We start from the raw sequence: 16272 nt of genomic DNA on the forward strand, positions 1-16272 counted from the left end.
GAAAAAACTAAATAATGATGTCATTCCAAACAGGTGATGTCAACAGGTGATTGTATTCATGGTTTGGTACAAAAGCAGCATCCAGTAAAGGCTGAGTCTTTGATGAGCAAAGATGATCTGATAATCTCCAGTTTGTCAAATGCATGAGAAAATTATTGAAATGTTTAAAAACAATGTACCTCAAAGAAAGATGGGAAGGGATTTGCATATTTCTCCCTGTACAGTGCATGATATCATTGAATGATTCAAGGAATCAGTTGGATTAAGCTTAAGCTGAACGCCCGTGATCTTCAATCCCTCAGATGGCACTGCATCAAGAACCGCCACTCAACAATAGCTGATATAACCACATGGGCAAGAGATTACTTTGGCAAACATTTGTCAAGCACTACAATATGGAGGTACATGCACAAATGGCACTTTAATGTCCAAAAAAGAAACCTTATGTTAACCATGTCCAGAAGTTGTCACGTGTCAACTTCTCTGAGGTGAGAGGCATCTAGGATGGACTATCACACAGTGGAAACGTGAATTGTGGTCAGATGAATGAGCATTCCAGGTCTTTTTTGGAAAAAACTTTTTCTGATTTGGGGTTGTACATGGTAGATGAAATGAGATTTCTCTCACAAAGTTTGGCACAAAGTGAAGAGTCATGAACAATTTTGCTTGCAAAGACTGAGGCTTTTCAATTCTATGCAGAAACATTCTTTGGGCTTGAGCTCATTTCATATGGACCTAAACACAGATAAGTTGGTAAGATAGGTTCACTTTTCTCCTAGTTTTCGGAGAAAATGAATGTCCAGTTGTCCATGCCATAGACAAAAAGAACCATCCAGACTGTAATTAGAAAAAGCTGCAAAAGCCAATCTGTCATGGTATCGAGGTGCATCAGTATCCACAGCATGGGTGACTTGCAAATATGTCACAGTATCATTGACGCAAATAATTCCATTATAAAGTAACCAGTATTTATAATAAATAGACAAAGAGTCACAGTTTTACCAGATAACAGTTTAGCCTGTTTTGGCAGCTCTGCTAACAACAGAAAGTGCATTGAAACCAACCAAAAATACACAACATAAACATGCCTGTGTGTAGTAAACAATAAACAATAAAGCTTTTTCTAAACAAGGGGCTTCATCCATAATGATTGTGAAAGGTAGTATTTGTATATACATAGTTAAGGTGAAAGGTTTACATGTACTTGTAAGGGACATGAAATTTTTTTCTTTTTATGTCTATATAAACTAGTTTGACTAAAACCATGAGACTAAGCCACAAGCAAAGTCAACAGAGACCTGTACAGATCTCAGAAAGGTCATCACAGATTTTCAGGAACATAACTTGAACGTAACATATGCATAACTTTTGTTTATGCATTTTTCCCCTTTTTCTCCCAACTTTAGCATATCTGGTTACCTAAATGCATTATGCTACCTCTCCACTGATGTTGATCTCCACCCTGGTTGAGGAGAGCCGAGACTGACAGACGCCCCCTCCGACACATGTGTAGTAGCCGACTGCATCTTTTCACCTGCACGAGGCGAGTTCATATGTGGATCAGCTTGTGTATGGAAAGCCACACCCTGATCAACGCATTATTCCTTGTCTCTGTGCATCAATCAGCCATCAATCAGCCAGCAGAGGTCGTAATTGCATCAGTTATGAGGACTCTCCGTCTGGCTCACACCCTGTATGAACAATAGCAAATAGTTGTTCATGTAGGTGCCCAGCCTGCCGGATAGCAGAGCTGAGATTCGAAAGGACGAGTTTGAAATGTCAGCTCTGGTGTGCTAGCGTGTTTTACCGCTGCGGCACCTGAGCGCCTACTTGGTACCATTTCGAAACATGTGCATGAAGACTTTGGCACTCAGATTTTGCCAGTTAGACTTTTACCAGAAATAGTTAAAATTACAGAACTGCTATAATTTCACATGTCCCGCACAAGTGTACTTAAACTTTTGACCTCAATGTTAGTTACACTAAGTTGAGTATCGCAGTATAGTTGAGTAGTATGAAGTTTGAGAAATTGTATCTGCTTCAAAAGCATGTATGCACACACTCACAATCTTTTCAGCTAAGCAGCACAGTTAAAGTCGTTCACTCGTTCCCATTAACACATCTTCTCTAAACAGTCACTGCAGAAGTAAATGAGGATATTGGGCACTTAGATTTTAGCAGACTGATTGACAGATTGCATCAACCCTCTTATAAAAAGTGCCTTTCTGACCCCCTGAAGCTGCCTTTTAAACCTAAATCTAAACAATGAGCCAAAACATTAGTATCACCCGCTTGATACGCTGTCAAAACAATTCTGACTTCCCGAGACATGGACTGTGTGTTGTGACACATTGACCTCGCCACCAGTAAAACGAATATCTGCAATTTAAGTCAGTCCGTACCAGAACCCATAGCCGTCATGTCCTCTGGCAATAATAATTCTAGTCTGCCCAAGAACCTTCAGTGCTTCATTACGCTGTGAGTTCTAACCACGGCTGTTTGAGAAATACTTCAACCCAGTGGTGTGGTCATAACGATCAGAGTCACTCAGGTCTGCTGCATTTAACACATGTGCTATGAGTAATTAGCATCAGCCCAACATTTAATATATCTCATACCATAAAGTCCACACCTGTTATTAAATAGGCATTGTCATGCAGAGTTTTAGGGGAATGACCTAATGTTTTGGCTTATCAGTGTGTATGAACTTTATGAAGACAAAAACACACACACACAAACTCCTACAAAACCTGCTAATCTTGACTGAACTGAAGTAAGAAATAGGTTAGAAGAGTAAGGTGCTTTACATGTACAAACTTTTAAGCACTACTTACTTAAATTACCTTTCCATGTTCACATGTATGTCAAGCTATACATTCCTGGCTGTTAATAAAGATTTGTTAATAAAGTGCAGTAAATAATGTGTGATCAGAACCTCAACTATTCACTGATATTTTTATTAGTCAACTGACACTTCTAAAGTGACTTGTAGTAAGCTATTCGAATAAAATATAAGTTAGTTCGTTCAACAGCTGGATCAGTTTGCTAATCCCAATATAGCTCTATAGTTCTGTGGTCTCTGGTTCAGTATCTTCTCTTATCGTTCGGGCACATAGTCTAACCATCCGTCCACCTGAGCTCTCAGATAAGCCTCCCTCTCCATAGTGCCCACGCAGTGATATGTGCAGGGGGAGGAGCCTCTGTGTAAAGGGATATAGGAAGAGACCTGGGTCAGGCATGGGGCGAGGTTCCTCCGGCCCCAGCACTCGTTCCTGTGGCACACACTCCCTTGCTCGTTCCATCCTCCTCATCCTTGCTGAAGAGGGGCTGCAATGTCTGGCTTCTGCTCTGATAGCTGATGGATGATGTGAGCTAGCAGAACAGCTGGGCTCCTGTAAAAAGCAGAGAAGAATTATATTAGGGCTTATTTCAATCAATCTAATGATGCGTTTTCAGCACTAAATGTTTCATTGTGCCATTTCTGTGTACAGCTTACATGACTTTCCCTCTCATCATCCTCTTCTTCTTTTTCTTCCTGCTCAGCCTGATGGTATAAACGGAAACGTGTCGAGTGTAGCTGGAATGCCAGTTGTGCTGTGATGTCGGTCCGTTTACGAAGGTCACGACTACGGGCTGTGATCTTATGACTGCGCCGTTTCAGCTCCTCCAAAAATCTTCGCTCTTCGTCGCGCAGTCGTGCCTGTAGAGCGCTCCCTTGCTCACACTTGTTCCTCAGCTTGGCCTTCAGCTCTCCCTGCAAGCACTCCTGGTCAGCCAGATGTGCCTCTGTCTGAAGTAACTGAGCCTGTAGAAGCTCCTCCTCAGCTGCTATGTCTAAAAAACAATTGGGTTTGCATAAGTACAGCATTCAGAAATGTGTGTCTGAAGAAAGTCTGTTCTTTAAGGAGACTGACTGGTACTCAAAAATAAAACTGCCAACCTATTAGGCAGAGATTGTGTGGGGCACAGGGAGTACAAAACCCATGGAAATTACTTAATGACTCTTGAGGGCCTGTCTTTATTCCTTGCCTCCAGTACAAAAGTCTCTTTTTTGCTTCCAAAACATGCAAAAGCAGGACTGGCTACTCTACAATTGCCCCTTGGTAGGAGTCATTCGTTTACTTCTTAAACTCTTCCTGAACTGCCTCATCCTGGTCAGATTTTGAATGGATGAGGCACAACTCGCAAACACTGGGCACAAGGCAGGAATAAATCTTTGACAGGGCATCAGTCCATTGCAAGTCAACACTGGAGTAACCAATTTGTTCCCTTGTTCCCTGTGAAGTGGACTATGTGGGAAATTTGACCATTTTATGTAAACTGTAGGGAGTAAAAGCATTAAGTTCATGGGGAACTTCAAACTGTGGGGGGGGAGTAGTTTCATCACTACAGAGTAAGTTAAGGCAGAAGGTACAGAGAATTAGTGACAAGAACTGGCTGAAAGAAAAGCTATGGGATGACTATTTAAATGTACAATTTGAGAACTCTAATAAAAACAGACTTGTTGGTGAAGTATGTGAGACAGTACAAGCTTTAAACAGAACCATCACCTTCTCTGTTTCTTCCAAGAGGCCTTTTGCTCAACTCAGAGTTCAAATCTACACAAAAACAGAATGATAGAAAATTGTTCACAGGTTTCAGTGTCTTGACATTACAAATCAGCTGTAGAAAGCTTTTCTCACATGACAGCACATTTTAGACAAACTGAACCAAAATGTAACAGAAGCTAACAGACCATCACATCGTTTCTTCAGGTGATTAATCTCCAGACAGAGGTCGGTCAGGAGGACTTGATGCTCCTGCTTCAGGAAAGCTATGTTACGCTCAACACTCTCCACACGCTGAACTAGGGTGCCAGTATCCATCAAATCACAAAAGCTGATCTAAAGGAAGCAAAAGCAATGAAGAGTTTTAATATTTCAAATGCAAAATGCAAAAACGCTGAACTATGAGTACTATATACAAGAGGTATTAATAAGGACTTAAAAAACAGAAAACTACAGCTGCCCAGCCAACTGGAATAAATGTTTCAAGTGGAAATGAAGATAAGCAACTTTTACAAATTACCAAATGCTTAAGGATGTATAGCATGTATGTATAATTCTAAATTGCTTCACTTTTTCACTTAAGTCCTTAGCTGCAACCATATATGGCTCAAATCTAAATTGTTATATTTAAAAGGAGGTTGTCGGGACTGCAGACAGGCCAATGTAGTGCCTGCACTCTCTAATTATGCAGTTATGACAAAAGCATGAATGAGAATACGAACTGAACTAGCACCATGGTCCAATCTAGCACCTGCACTCTCTAATTACACAGCCACATTTTTGACAGATTGGTGAGGCTCAACCTTACCTTGCTAATAAAGGATTAGACCTTTCCTAGACACAGCATTCCTAGTATTAAAAGTACATCAGTTTTAGGAAGAGTGTATATTTACAAAAAATCAAGATAATCAAGATGTTTTTGTACTGTATCACTTTAAATAGCTGTCACATGGATTTACAAGCTGCTAAATCTGTTTTATAAGCATTTAACATACTGTCCCAACTTTGACAAAAGCATGTATGTGAATACAAACTGCACTAGCATCACAGTCTTTTGTAAACACTGCATGTCTGGTCCACAGGCAGGCCAGTCTAGCACCTGCACTCTCTAATTATGTAGTCACTTTTTTGGCAAAGGGGTGTGGCTCAACCTTACCTTACTAATAAAGAATTAGACCTTTCCTGGACCTAGTATTAACAAATCTATTAATCATATATACATGTACAGAAGTACAGTACAACAAAAGTCTTTCTTTGCATATCCCAGCTTGTTTGGAAGCTGGGGTCAGAGCACAGAATCAGTCATCGTACAGCGCCCCTGGAGCAGAGAGGGTTAAGGGCCTTGCTCAAGGGCCCAACAGTGGCTGGGATTCGAACTCTCAACCTTCCAGTTGATGACCAAAGCTCTACCCACTAGGCTACCACTGTCCCAGGATACCACTGTCCCAAAAAGAAGTCAAATTGATTTCTGTTTCATGAGCATTTGACGTACTGTCCAAACTTTGAGAAAAGTAAAGCATTCATGTGAATATGTAGTGCGCAATCACCGCGGTCATCTGTAAACACTGCAGCCTGATGATGTCCTCGCAAAATGTTCCTTAGTTTAGTAAATGTCTTACAAATGTCCAAAGCACAGGGACAAGGGCACAGTCCGTGATCTGAACATCCCTTTAGGAATGTCCGTTTTAACCTTTCTCATTTGGATCAGACATGCACTTTGCACTTTGCACTTTGCTATCTGAGTGATGTAATCCCAAACACAGCTATACAGCTGTTCTGTTTAACCTGAAGTTTACTCATCAACCTCTCCGATTATAAACAAATAATGAAACGTAGTGTCACAAAGTCTGATGAATGTCTGTGTAATAAGGTTAAACGTTTAAAATGATGTGATACTCACGATTTAAAATTGAAGGATGCAGGACGGACGGCTGGACCTCCAGCAGCGCATCACTGCAGGGACAGAAACGGTCTTTTCCCTTTTGTGCTGCTGTTCAAGCAGGGACCCATTTAGCAACGACCTGCCCCGATCACGCATTTATTAATTATTCAGCAGGTTACTAAAATAGCTCGGGTATTTTGTAAGCAGTTGATCCGGACAGGATGCAAAATCAATGCTGTTAAATCAGATCAGAGCAGATCCAGAAACTCCGACTCAGATTATCAATAAATTACTTTTCATTGGAAATAACGTCGCAGAAATTTTCAGTGCGTACACCCTGCCCACTAGTGGCCACTAGTGGCCATTTCTAGTATTGCCAATTTAGGGAATCTGTTGCCTTGCCAAAAATAACTGCGACTTTTAATTTATTTTACCACAAAGAGCTATATATTTATTTACCATTTATATTGATGCATGTTGCTGTGTCAGAAACCAAAATTAAAGGGAAACGCAGTCGAAATGCGCCCAGTGTCCATACAGTAACAGTCAATGTGATGATGGTCAATTTCACCCAAAATGATTGTTTTGTTTTGTTACTGTGATTGTCAGTACATCACAATAAAATTCAGTTTGTGCATATTTTTTGCTTAAGTCGATAAGTGTGTTTGTTCCGTAAATATGTAACCTTTAAAAAGACAAACCAACCCAGCGGTTCTTAAACTTCTAAACCCCTGATCAAACCATATTCTCCAAGTGCCAGCAAATAATTACCGGCCATGTGATTGTCTGGCGCCATCTAGTGGTGACATTGCAAGCCCACACGACAAAAAAGCTTTTTATTTTTTAATACTAAATATTAATTTATAACCCCAATAATAGGACACAATAATATTAACACCTTGGACTACACACTGGGTCTATTATTTATTTATCATTTTACATAAACAATCTTCCTCATACATATTTGCACATTTTTAAGACAATATTAGATTGCCTCACCAAACCTGTTAACCCAGAGAAAACTGTGCCTGTATTAATCAACATACTCAATTCAATATTCTATATTCAATATTCATATATTCATACTCAGTATTCATACTCAATTCAATATTCAATATTCTATATTGAATTGAGCACCAAACCTGTTAACCCAGAGAAAACTGTGCCTGTATTAATAAACATACTCAATTCAATATTCTATATTTTTATTGATAAATCATAGACCCTCTAGTTTTTGGTACATTGATTCTTGAGAGTTAAAGCCTGTTCTTTCCACGTATGTCACAGACAATCTCAGATATGTTGTTCATAATTAGATTTTATCCTCTGTGTCCATTATGTGCTGGGTATGGAAAAGGCCAAACTGTTCTAGTTCAAGCGTTAAGGACAAATGGTGTAAAAATTCCAGCTTTTTACATCGTCTGGATTACCATTTGTTAAATGTGAATGATGTAAATGTTGGAAAAGAGATGTAGAGGTGGTGGGTGCAGCAGACCTGAAGCTGAGGTTTACAACAGCAAAGGTAATTACAAAAGCAGAGGAAGAATGAGTGAACACATCACATTAAAATGCAAATAGTTTTTTCTACTCAGACAGGTGTCTAAAAGCTCTAAAAATCTAAATATTTTACATAAACATAAAATCAGCATCGTCGTTAGTATTGTTGGTTATTATTACATTGCGCTTTATTATTTCTATTTCAAGGTCCAGGCTGGTTGAAGCTGCCACTTAGTGAACACCAACATCATTATAAATTTACATTTATGGCATTTAACGGATGACTTTATTCAAAGTAGCTTACAGTTGTCACTGAATGCAATGCAAGAAACTGAGGATTAACAGACTTCCTTATGGTCCAAGCAGGTGCAACTTGGCAATGTTGTGGTTTGAACAAGCAACCTTCCAATCAGTATCTTAATTGCTGAGCTAACACGGTCCTATAGTCTCTGTATAACAGTATTTTTACCTTTCTTCCCTACGTAAAAACAGGGACGGCTGTTAACGTCCTACTTGGCATTTGTGTATCATTCTGAGTTATGCATAGGGGTACTGTCATGCTGAAACAGGAATTGGCCTTACTCAAATTGTTATTTATTATTGATTTTACTAACAGGTGCATCCTGTTGAGGGTGGCAGTATGTTCATTACCACATGGAAGCACTGATCACAAAGACGAATACACCCTCAACAGGTGCCACTCCATTACAGGTTGACATGCTTAATCTAATTTAACCAATCCAACCTCTAAATGTTTTTGAGAGGTTGGAGCAAACTCAAGTATCTTAATTAAACTCACTTGGACACGAATGAAACAAGCAAAACTCTCTACAGACAGTAACCAGAGGGAGGACTGAACCCAAAGGACTCATGTTGCTGTGTGGCACCCACTCCACCCCCTGTGCCACCATCCTGTCACAAACTAAAGCCACGTTATTGGTAGTACACAATTCTTCAAAAAAAAAAATTGTATTCTCTAGCAATGAACCTTCCTTTGCTGGACCTAATGGGTTCAGCATGAAGCATAAAAACAGCCCTAGATTGTTTTTCCTTTTCCACAAAGCTTTAGAGTTTATTGTACTTTATTTATTGTACATGAGTCCAACAGAGATTCATTACTTAAGAGAATTGTATTCTCACTATTCCAAGTCCAACAATTGTGTTCTATTTTTGGATTGTTTGTGTGGCTGCTTAGCCACGAAAGCCAGTTTTAATGCTCCAGATTACCAGTTTATGTGTTAATGTCATATTCAGAAGAAGTTTAAAACTGTGTAGTGTTGCTGACAATACAGCACTAAGCAGTCCCATGCTTGTTGCTTCCAAAGATTCGATTGGGGCAGCTCTTGTAAAAGGGCAGAACTTGTTAAATAACAATGACAGTGTTATTTTGAAAGTCACACAGCTCCCAGTGTAGGTCTATAGACTCTACATGGCTGTATGTTTGATTTAATGCACGTTTTAGCAATTAATGTGGCTAAAATAGCTAAGCCCAATAATTAAAATGAGTCCAGGTGCTTTTGGCAGTTGGTGTAGTTTTCCTGTTTTCACTATAATGTACGTCAGACTTTGCCTCTGAGGTCATCAGCCTTTATTTAAATTTGAGTTTGAATCGACGAAGACACAAAGACAGAGGCATTTAAAAAGTAGTCAAATTAAGATTTCACTCAGGAGGAGCTCGTTAGAATAACAATGTAGACGCAAGCTGCAACACACATTATCATTATTGAATCCAGTGGAGAAATCCCTAAAGTATTAGGGAAACAAAGAAAAGATTAAAAAAAGGAAAAGGTGGCGTGCACTGTTACTCAGTAAAAGAAGAAGCTTTTTCCCCAAACGGTCATTCATTACAAATACACAGAGGACAGGATGCCACACGGTTAATTATTTTCTCATACCTAGGGTCACTTTAGCAGCCATTTCACCTTTATTACATTTTAGAGGTGGGAGGAAAAACACAATATTTTATTATTTCTACATGAATAAATAACTTGACACATTGTTTCCACTGCTCCAGAATCCAATGGCTGTTTGCTTCACAGCACTTTAGTTAACCCTTGGCATTGCACTTGATGTGGCTTAGAGTCAAATCCACTATTAAAATAAAAACGTACTGTACATACTTTTGCCTACGTAGTGTAGTTTTACATTGTTATTCAGCTTGTTATTTACGTCAGACTTTGCCTCAATGGTAGCTTTCCCTTATTTGAATTTGAGTTTGAATTGCTGAAGACAAAGGAACTCTCCATAGTGGTAAAAATTAGATTACCTTTAAAAGTTTATTATGATGATAAAGAGCAAGCTGCAACACCAAGTACAGTGGTACCTTGAAACTCAATGTCAATTGGTTCTCGGAGTGGCGCTGAGTTTAAAAGACGTTGAGTTTCAAGGTATTTTTTCAATAAGAATGTATGGGAAACGTGTTAATGTGTTCCATGGTCCCGTGGAACTGTATATAGTTTAGGCTAATGAAAAATGATAAGGTTGTTTTTAACACTTATACACTGAAAAAAACACAAATATAATATAAAAAACACTAAAATACAATTAAAAACCAGCAGTTTACCTTTACTTCTTTATTATTTCCTTATGCTTCTTAATCGTGGAAATGCTTGATTCTGGAATACCGTATTCCTTAGCGAGTTCAGTAAGGACGCATTTAGATGAGAAGCTGCAAAATCGCTTTTGTGCTGACTGTGCCATTATTTCTTATGAAGTGTGATGGTGCACAAAGCTTAACATGACTTACTGTACTAAAACAACAAGCGAGGAATTTCATTAGTGGAGAGATTTAGTGTTCCTGTGTCGTACTGTTAATACATTAAGTAATGTTAGATTCTCTGGAAATAGCTGATTTCGCAGCACCTCGAGCTATAACACAAGTTTAAAAGTAAAAAAGGAGGAAAATCCAAACACAGATACATGTGGACGGTTTTAGAGTGAATTTGATGGTTATTCCACATAAATGTAAATTCGTCTCACATTCGCACTTTGATGACGTTTTACCGCACCACTCAAGCCGAGCACTGAACAAAACAGCAGTCTCACACATGTCAAGTTTAAGGGAAACTTTGAGTTTAAGGGTACACATTTCTCAACGAAGGGCATTCAAGTTTCAAAGATTTTGAGTTTAGGGGATGTTGAATTACAAGGTGCCACTGTATTCATTTCAATAAATCTTTGAGATGCTATGGAAATTAAAGATAATACTACTAATAATAATAATAATGGCACTTATGATTATTCATTATTAACAAAAGATATTCTTTGTATGGTATATCATACCGTATGGGTCTGGTATAAACAAATAATTGGTCAGCAGGCTCTGAACAAGAGAACATGTTAAGATAAACATGTATGACCCAAACAGATTCTGTATGAATTGAGGAGGACAAATAGGTGAACAGTCAGCAGTGGTTGGACCATGAGAGATCATGACTGCATTAGTGCTCACAAAACACTGGGGGATAATAGAATGAGTCGAACACAAAGGGCACATTTTAAGGGCTTGTTTTTACAAAAGAATTACTGTGCTGCTCTCTTTTAGTGCTGCATTTAATCTTTCACTCACTTACTCACTCACCTTGCATTTGTGTCAAACTGTGTCTTTATACACTTACTTTTCTACCGTTATTTGATTTACCTTAGTGAGGTCAGTAAGTGAGGAGGAAGTCCAGTGTTCTGCACAGAGCCTGGACAGTAATCATGTTAGACATCTTTGGGCTAAACTAAAACATAGTTTGCCAGCCACCCCCTTTCGTTTATCCTCAAAGCCTTACAAACGCTCTTTGACTAACTGAGCTCAAATAGTTTTGACTACAAGGGGAAATTTTTTATTTATTTTACTAACCACTTTATTCTAATCCAGGTCGTGGTGGGTCAGGTGCCAAATGTAACAATAGAATTGAACACACTGGAATTCAATTACAAAGGAGTCACACTCTCACACATTCACTCAAAAGGGGCACAACAAGTACAAAAAATCACTTAGGTTATAAAATAATGCTGTTTATTATTATTATTTTTATTATTATTATTATTACATTCATAGTGATATCATGTTCTCGTTTTTATCCATTTTGCCCTATACATGTATAAAATACACAGTTTATTAATTTAAATTTATTTAGTTTTTTTAGTATTTGTGATCAATAGTTAATAGTTAAAGTTTCTGTAAAAAAAGACACACAAGGGACCTCTGTTAAGCTTAGGCTTTATGATCTATGGGGTTAAATACACTTAAGCTGGAAAAACAAAGATGATCTCTGTTTCAGGGTGGTACAGTGGCACAGCTGGTAGAATGGGTGTCGCACAGCAGCATGGGTCCTCGCCTCTGGTCACTGTCTGAATAAGGTTCTATGAGGGTTACAGGGTTATAATGACAAATGATGGGTAGCTTGAAGCAATATTGGTAGTAGAGTAAAGTACATTGTGGTACACCACTAGAGATGAATATATAAGGCTAGAGCTACAAAATATTTGCTGTTGTGCCATGCTTGCAAGCTAACCCCATTATAGGAGCATTTGAGCCTGAACCTAAGTCAAGCTGAATGTTATCGACAAGTGTCGGCCTGAACGCCATGTAGCGTTTGCGCCGGTTAGCTTTGTAGACCTCAAGACGTTCCGCTTCGGCAACTGGATCATCTAGAACCCCTTCCCACCTCAGGCTGTCCTGTGTCTGAATGATAACTTCTGTTTCTTCCTCCTTAGGTGGAGCTGGTGCTTCTTCTACAACAGTTTGAGTAGTTTTACTTTTTCGACAATTCCTGGAGCCCCTCTCTTTAACGTGGCCTTTGGACTGCTTCTGGTCACTGTTCTTCTCTGTGCTGGTCCACTGCTCTGTCTGCTGTTTCTCTACAGTACAGCAAAACAAAGAGCCAAGGGAGATTGATTTCAGCTTAATCCCCCAGTACAATAGAGAAATCCTATATGCTTTAGAGTTAACCATGGTATGGTTAGACATCATGGATCTTTCTATAAAAAAGTGGTTTTAAATGTACTTTTAATAAAAGGGGATAATCGCAAAGTTCTTCCGATAACAACGTTCATAAAGAATTGAGGTGTGGTGTGAAATACTGTACTTGTCTGCTAGTGTTGACTATTTTCTTCATTCAAACTATGAAAATGCCTTTAGTTGACATGTATACATAAACACATGTACAGTACAATTAAATTCTTTTTCTGCAAATCCCAGCTTGTCTGGAAGCTGGGACCAGAGCGCAAAGTCAGCCATGGTATGATGTCCCTGGAACAATGAGGGTTAAGGGCCTTGCTCAAGGTCCCAACAGTGGCTGCTTGGCATAGCCGAGATTCAAACTCATAACATTTTGATTAATCGCCCAGAGTTTACTTTTTTCTTCATTTTGAACACATTGATATAACACATCTATCCCAAAGTAGAAAGAATTTGTTGAAAATATCTGATATGAAGCTACAGTTTGCACTTAAAAGAATCATTTAGTCATATAACATTACATGAAGTAAAGTAGTTTGAGGAGATATTATTTAGCTGATGTACTTTAAATACTCTTGCAAGAGACATGTCTTAGCAGTTTTGGGTTTTCAATGACATATACTTCATTGTCCAAAAGACTTTGAATTTGAGTCCACTGTGGGCTTATATACTGTATATAAAACATATATACAGTAACATATTAATTTGGTGGTGTACAAGGTACTGTAGTTTTACTAGTTACTACTATAGTGACTACAGTTTTGCCTATAAAAACAGGGCTAGTTCAACACATTAAAACTTGCCTAAACTTGCCCAAAACCACCAAACATAGGTCAGCCATGAATCAGAAGCTTCTGGAAAATTGAAGTCTGAAGTCAAGCTTTAGAAAGCTTCTTCAACACCAGTTTAATAACCTCAGTTGCAGTGTGCATATTTTTTTTAGAAGATGTGACTCATAACTTTAAGTAAATTTAGACTTTAACTGCATCAGCACTGTCCACACAACAGTGTCACCAACATCTTAGCCTCACTGCAGAGCTGAGAATGATCCATCAGCCAAATATTCCCTAAGCAGTGGGGTTCCATTTTATAGGTAGATAACAGGTTAAGCATAGCTATGGTTTGTTTGTTTATTAGGATTTTAATGTCATGTTTTACACTTTTGGTTACATTCATGACAAGAACGGTTGTTACTCATAACACAAGGTTCATTACTTCACACAAGTTTATATCAAACACAGCTTTCTTGGACAATTGAGTGTCTCCAATTCACCTCACTTGCATGTCTTTGGACTGTGGGAGTAAACCGGAGCACCCGGAGGAAACCCACGCAGACACGGGGAGAACATGCAAACTCCACACAGAAAGGACCCGGACCACCCCACCTGGGGATCGAACCCAGGACCTTCTTGCTGTGAGGCGACAGTGCTACCCACTTAGCCACCGTGCCGCCGCATAGCTATGGTCTGGCTATAGTTAGTAACTGTATATCTATACAGCACCTATATTAAAATGACTGCCTGGACAAGGTGTACTAAATCAGTGGGTGTATTAATGAATAGAAGTTGAAAGAAAACGTACCTGAATCATCGGAGTTGGAGGGAGTGCTGGGGTGTCCTCTTTTCTTGACCTCAGGTTGTGTTTTGGTTTTCTCTTTAGTAGGGTGTTTCTTCTTCTTTTTGCCCTCTTTGCTGGCAGTGCCAGTCGCAGCGGGCTGATGTCTCCGTCCAGATGTGTTTTCTACCCGCACACCGCCGGTTCGAGCCTCATCCACTTTACCCAACAGACTCGCCATGCTACACAGTTTGAGAACTAAATGTCACCTCATTATTTTCTTTTAACGCAGTACGTTAGAAGTGAACGGAAGTAAGTAAACTACTGATTCAACCAAAGAGTGCATAGACGAAGAGCCAACTATGATCTGATAAAATAAGCACGCGTTTTTCAGTCCCTTTCAGCTTTTAATAAAAAGCACGATAAAATGCCTTGTAAATGCCTTGTATAAACTCATCTTGTAGTGTTATTATTTAAAACAGGAATTACTGACGGTTACTTTAAAATGTCTGATCTGCTACAGTTAGATTTTAGTTTGTTCTGCTCGAGGTCGAGTGCAGAAGGAAAGGACGCGTCTCTATGGAAACCGCGCTCCTCCTCCTCCACTGGGTTTGAGTGAACTGTAATGTAATGTGTTGTTCGTGAACAGTTTGGCTCTTTGAATCTTTTAGACGAGGAACCGTTTTAGTTAAAGAGATATTGATGGTTTTACATTAAAATATGATGTACGATGGTAAATAGTGTCATAATATCGCTAACAAGGTAACAAGTAAAAAAATTGCAGTGTTACTGGACAAAGAGCCGAAAGAGTCAATTAGTATCCGAAAGAGTCAATTAGAGTCAGTCTCCGAAAGAGTCAATTAATATGATTCACTGAAACGAAATGTAATTTCCATGATTCATATTCTCTTTTTTTTTTTATATTTCATTTAGAATTTTCAAAATATATCACAAAGATAACATCAACAACATACATAACAATACAAAGTACATACAACAATAAATAAAATAAATAAATATTGCTGTCGGACACAAGTGCTCTAGACTAGGTTTCAAATAGATAATGAATTCAACTGGGTCTGGCATCAGTCTTAGGCTTAATTTAAATTATCAAGAAAGGATCCCCACATATTCTCATATTTGACATAAAGTTTTTAAATAAGACTTTAAATTTTTTATTTAAAAATGAAGTGTTGTGTTTTTTATGTTAAGTTATGCTAGTTTATATTAGCTTTTTGGGCAGAAAATTGTTTTATTTGGTGTTGTTTATCACTTTTAGTTGAACCTGTGGAGCTTTCTAGTATCCAGTCCGTAAAGAGGTCAAAGTCATACTTTATTACTTTAGGAAATAGTCATACATTATTGTCAACTTCTTGTACCTTATATTCACAATAACAAAAACAAGTCTGAGATGACATTAATGGATTACAAAGTTTATTACCACTTTATCGGGTTACTTCACACTCATTTCATCACTTACTCACTCACTTTATTTCATTTACAAACAAATTACAATGTGACGAATGCAAGCAATAGCAATTGAGGGTTAACAGGCATGATCAGGGGCCCAACACTGGTAACTTGGTTATGGTAAAGCCAATAACTAACAATTTTTCTGTCAACAGTCCAGCACAATAACAACAACCATAACACAGCACCTTAACTGATGTGCTAGTAATTACTCACTCACTCACACACACACACACACACACACACACTCATTTACACACTCACTTACGTACTGACTAGGGTTATTTAGCCCTGTCAGTTTGCCTTCTGCGTCTTCTTTGGCAAGTAAAACAAAAATAGATTCAATAAGTTCAACAAAAAGTTGTGCCATG

The 16272-nt window shown here is 38.6% G+C and overlaps 2 protein-coding genes across 2 annotated transcripts; both read right to left on the minus strand.

Moving 5' to 3' along the window:
- Positions 1–2938: 2938 nt before the first annotated feature.
- On the minus strand, positions 2939–4868 carry ccdc92bb (coiled-coil domain containing 92Bb). The gene is made up of 4 exons (XM_063011987.1): positions 4736–4868; positions 4551–4598; positions 3497–3834; positions 2939–3392 (listed from the first exon to the last, which is right to left on the minus strand). Exons 1-4 carry the CDS (start codon positions 4863–4865, stop codon positions 3063–3065), a joined length of 846 nt encoding a protein of 281 aa, XP_062868057.1. The 5' UTR covers positions 4866–4868; the 3' UTR covers positions 2939–3062.
- Positions 4869–12119: 7251 nt separating this feature from the next.
- On the minus strand, positions 12120–14927 carry liat1 (ligand of ATE1). Its single transcript, XM_063011838.1, has 2 exons — positions 14459–14927; positions 12120–12777 (listed from the first exon to the last, which is right to left on the minus strand). Exons 1-2 carry the CDS (start codon positions 14670–14672, stop codon positions 12392–12394), a joined length of 600 nt encoding a protein of 199 aa, XP_062867908.1. The 5' UTR covers positions 14673–14927; the 3' UTR covers positions 12120–12391.
- Between the last annotated feature and the right edge of the window lie 1345 nt (positions 14928–16272).

The sequence above is a fragment of the Trichomycterus rosablanca genome, chromosome 16 (assembly GCF_030014385.1).
Source record: "Trichomycterus rosablanca isolate fTriRos1 chromosome 16, fTriRos1.hap1, whole genome shotgun sequence".
NCBI lineage: Eukaryota > Metazoa > Chordata > Actinopteri > Siluriformes > Trichomycteridae > Trichomycterus > Trichomycterus rosablanca.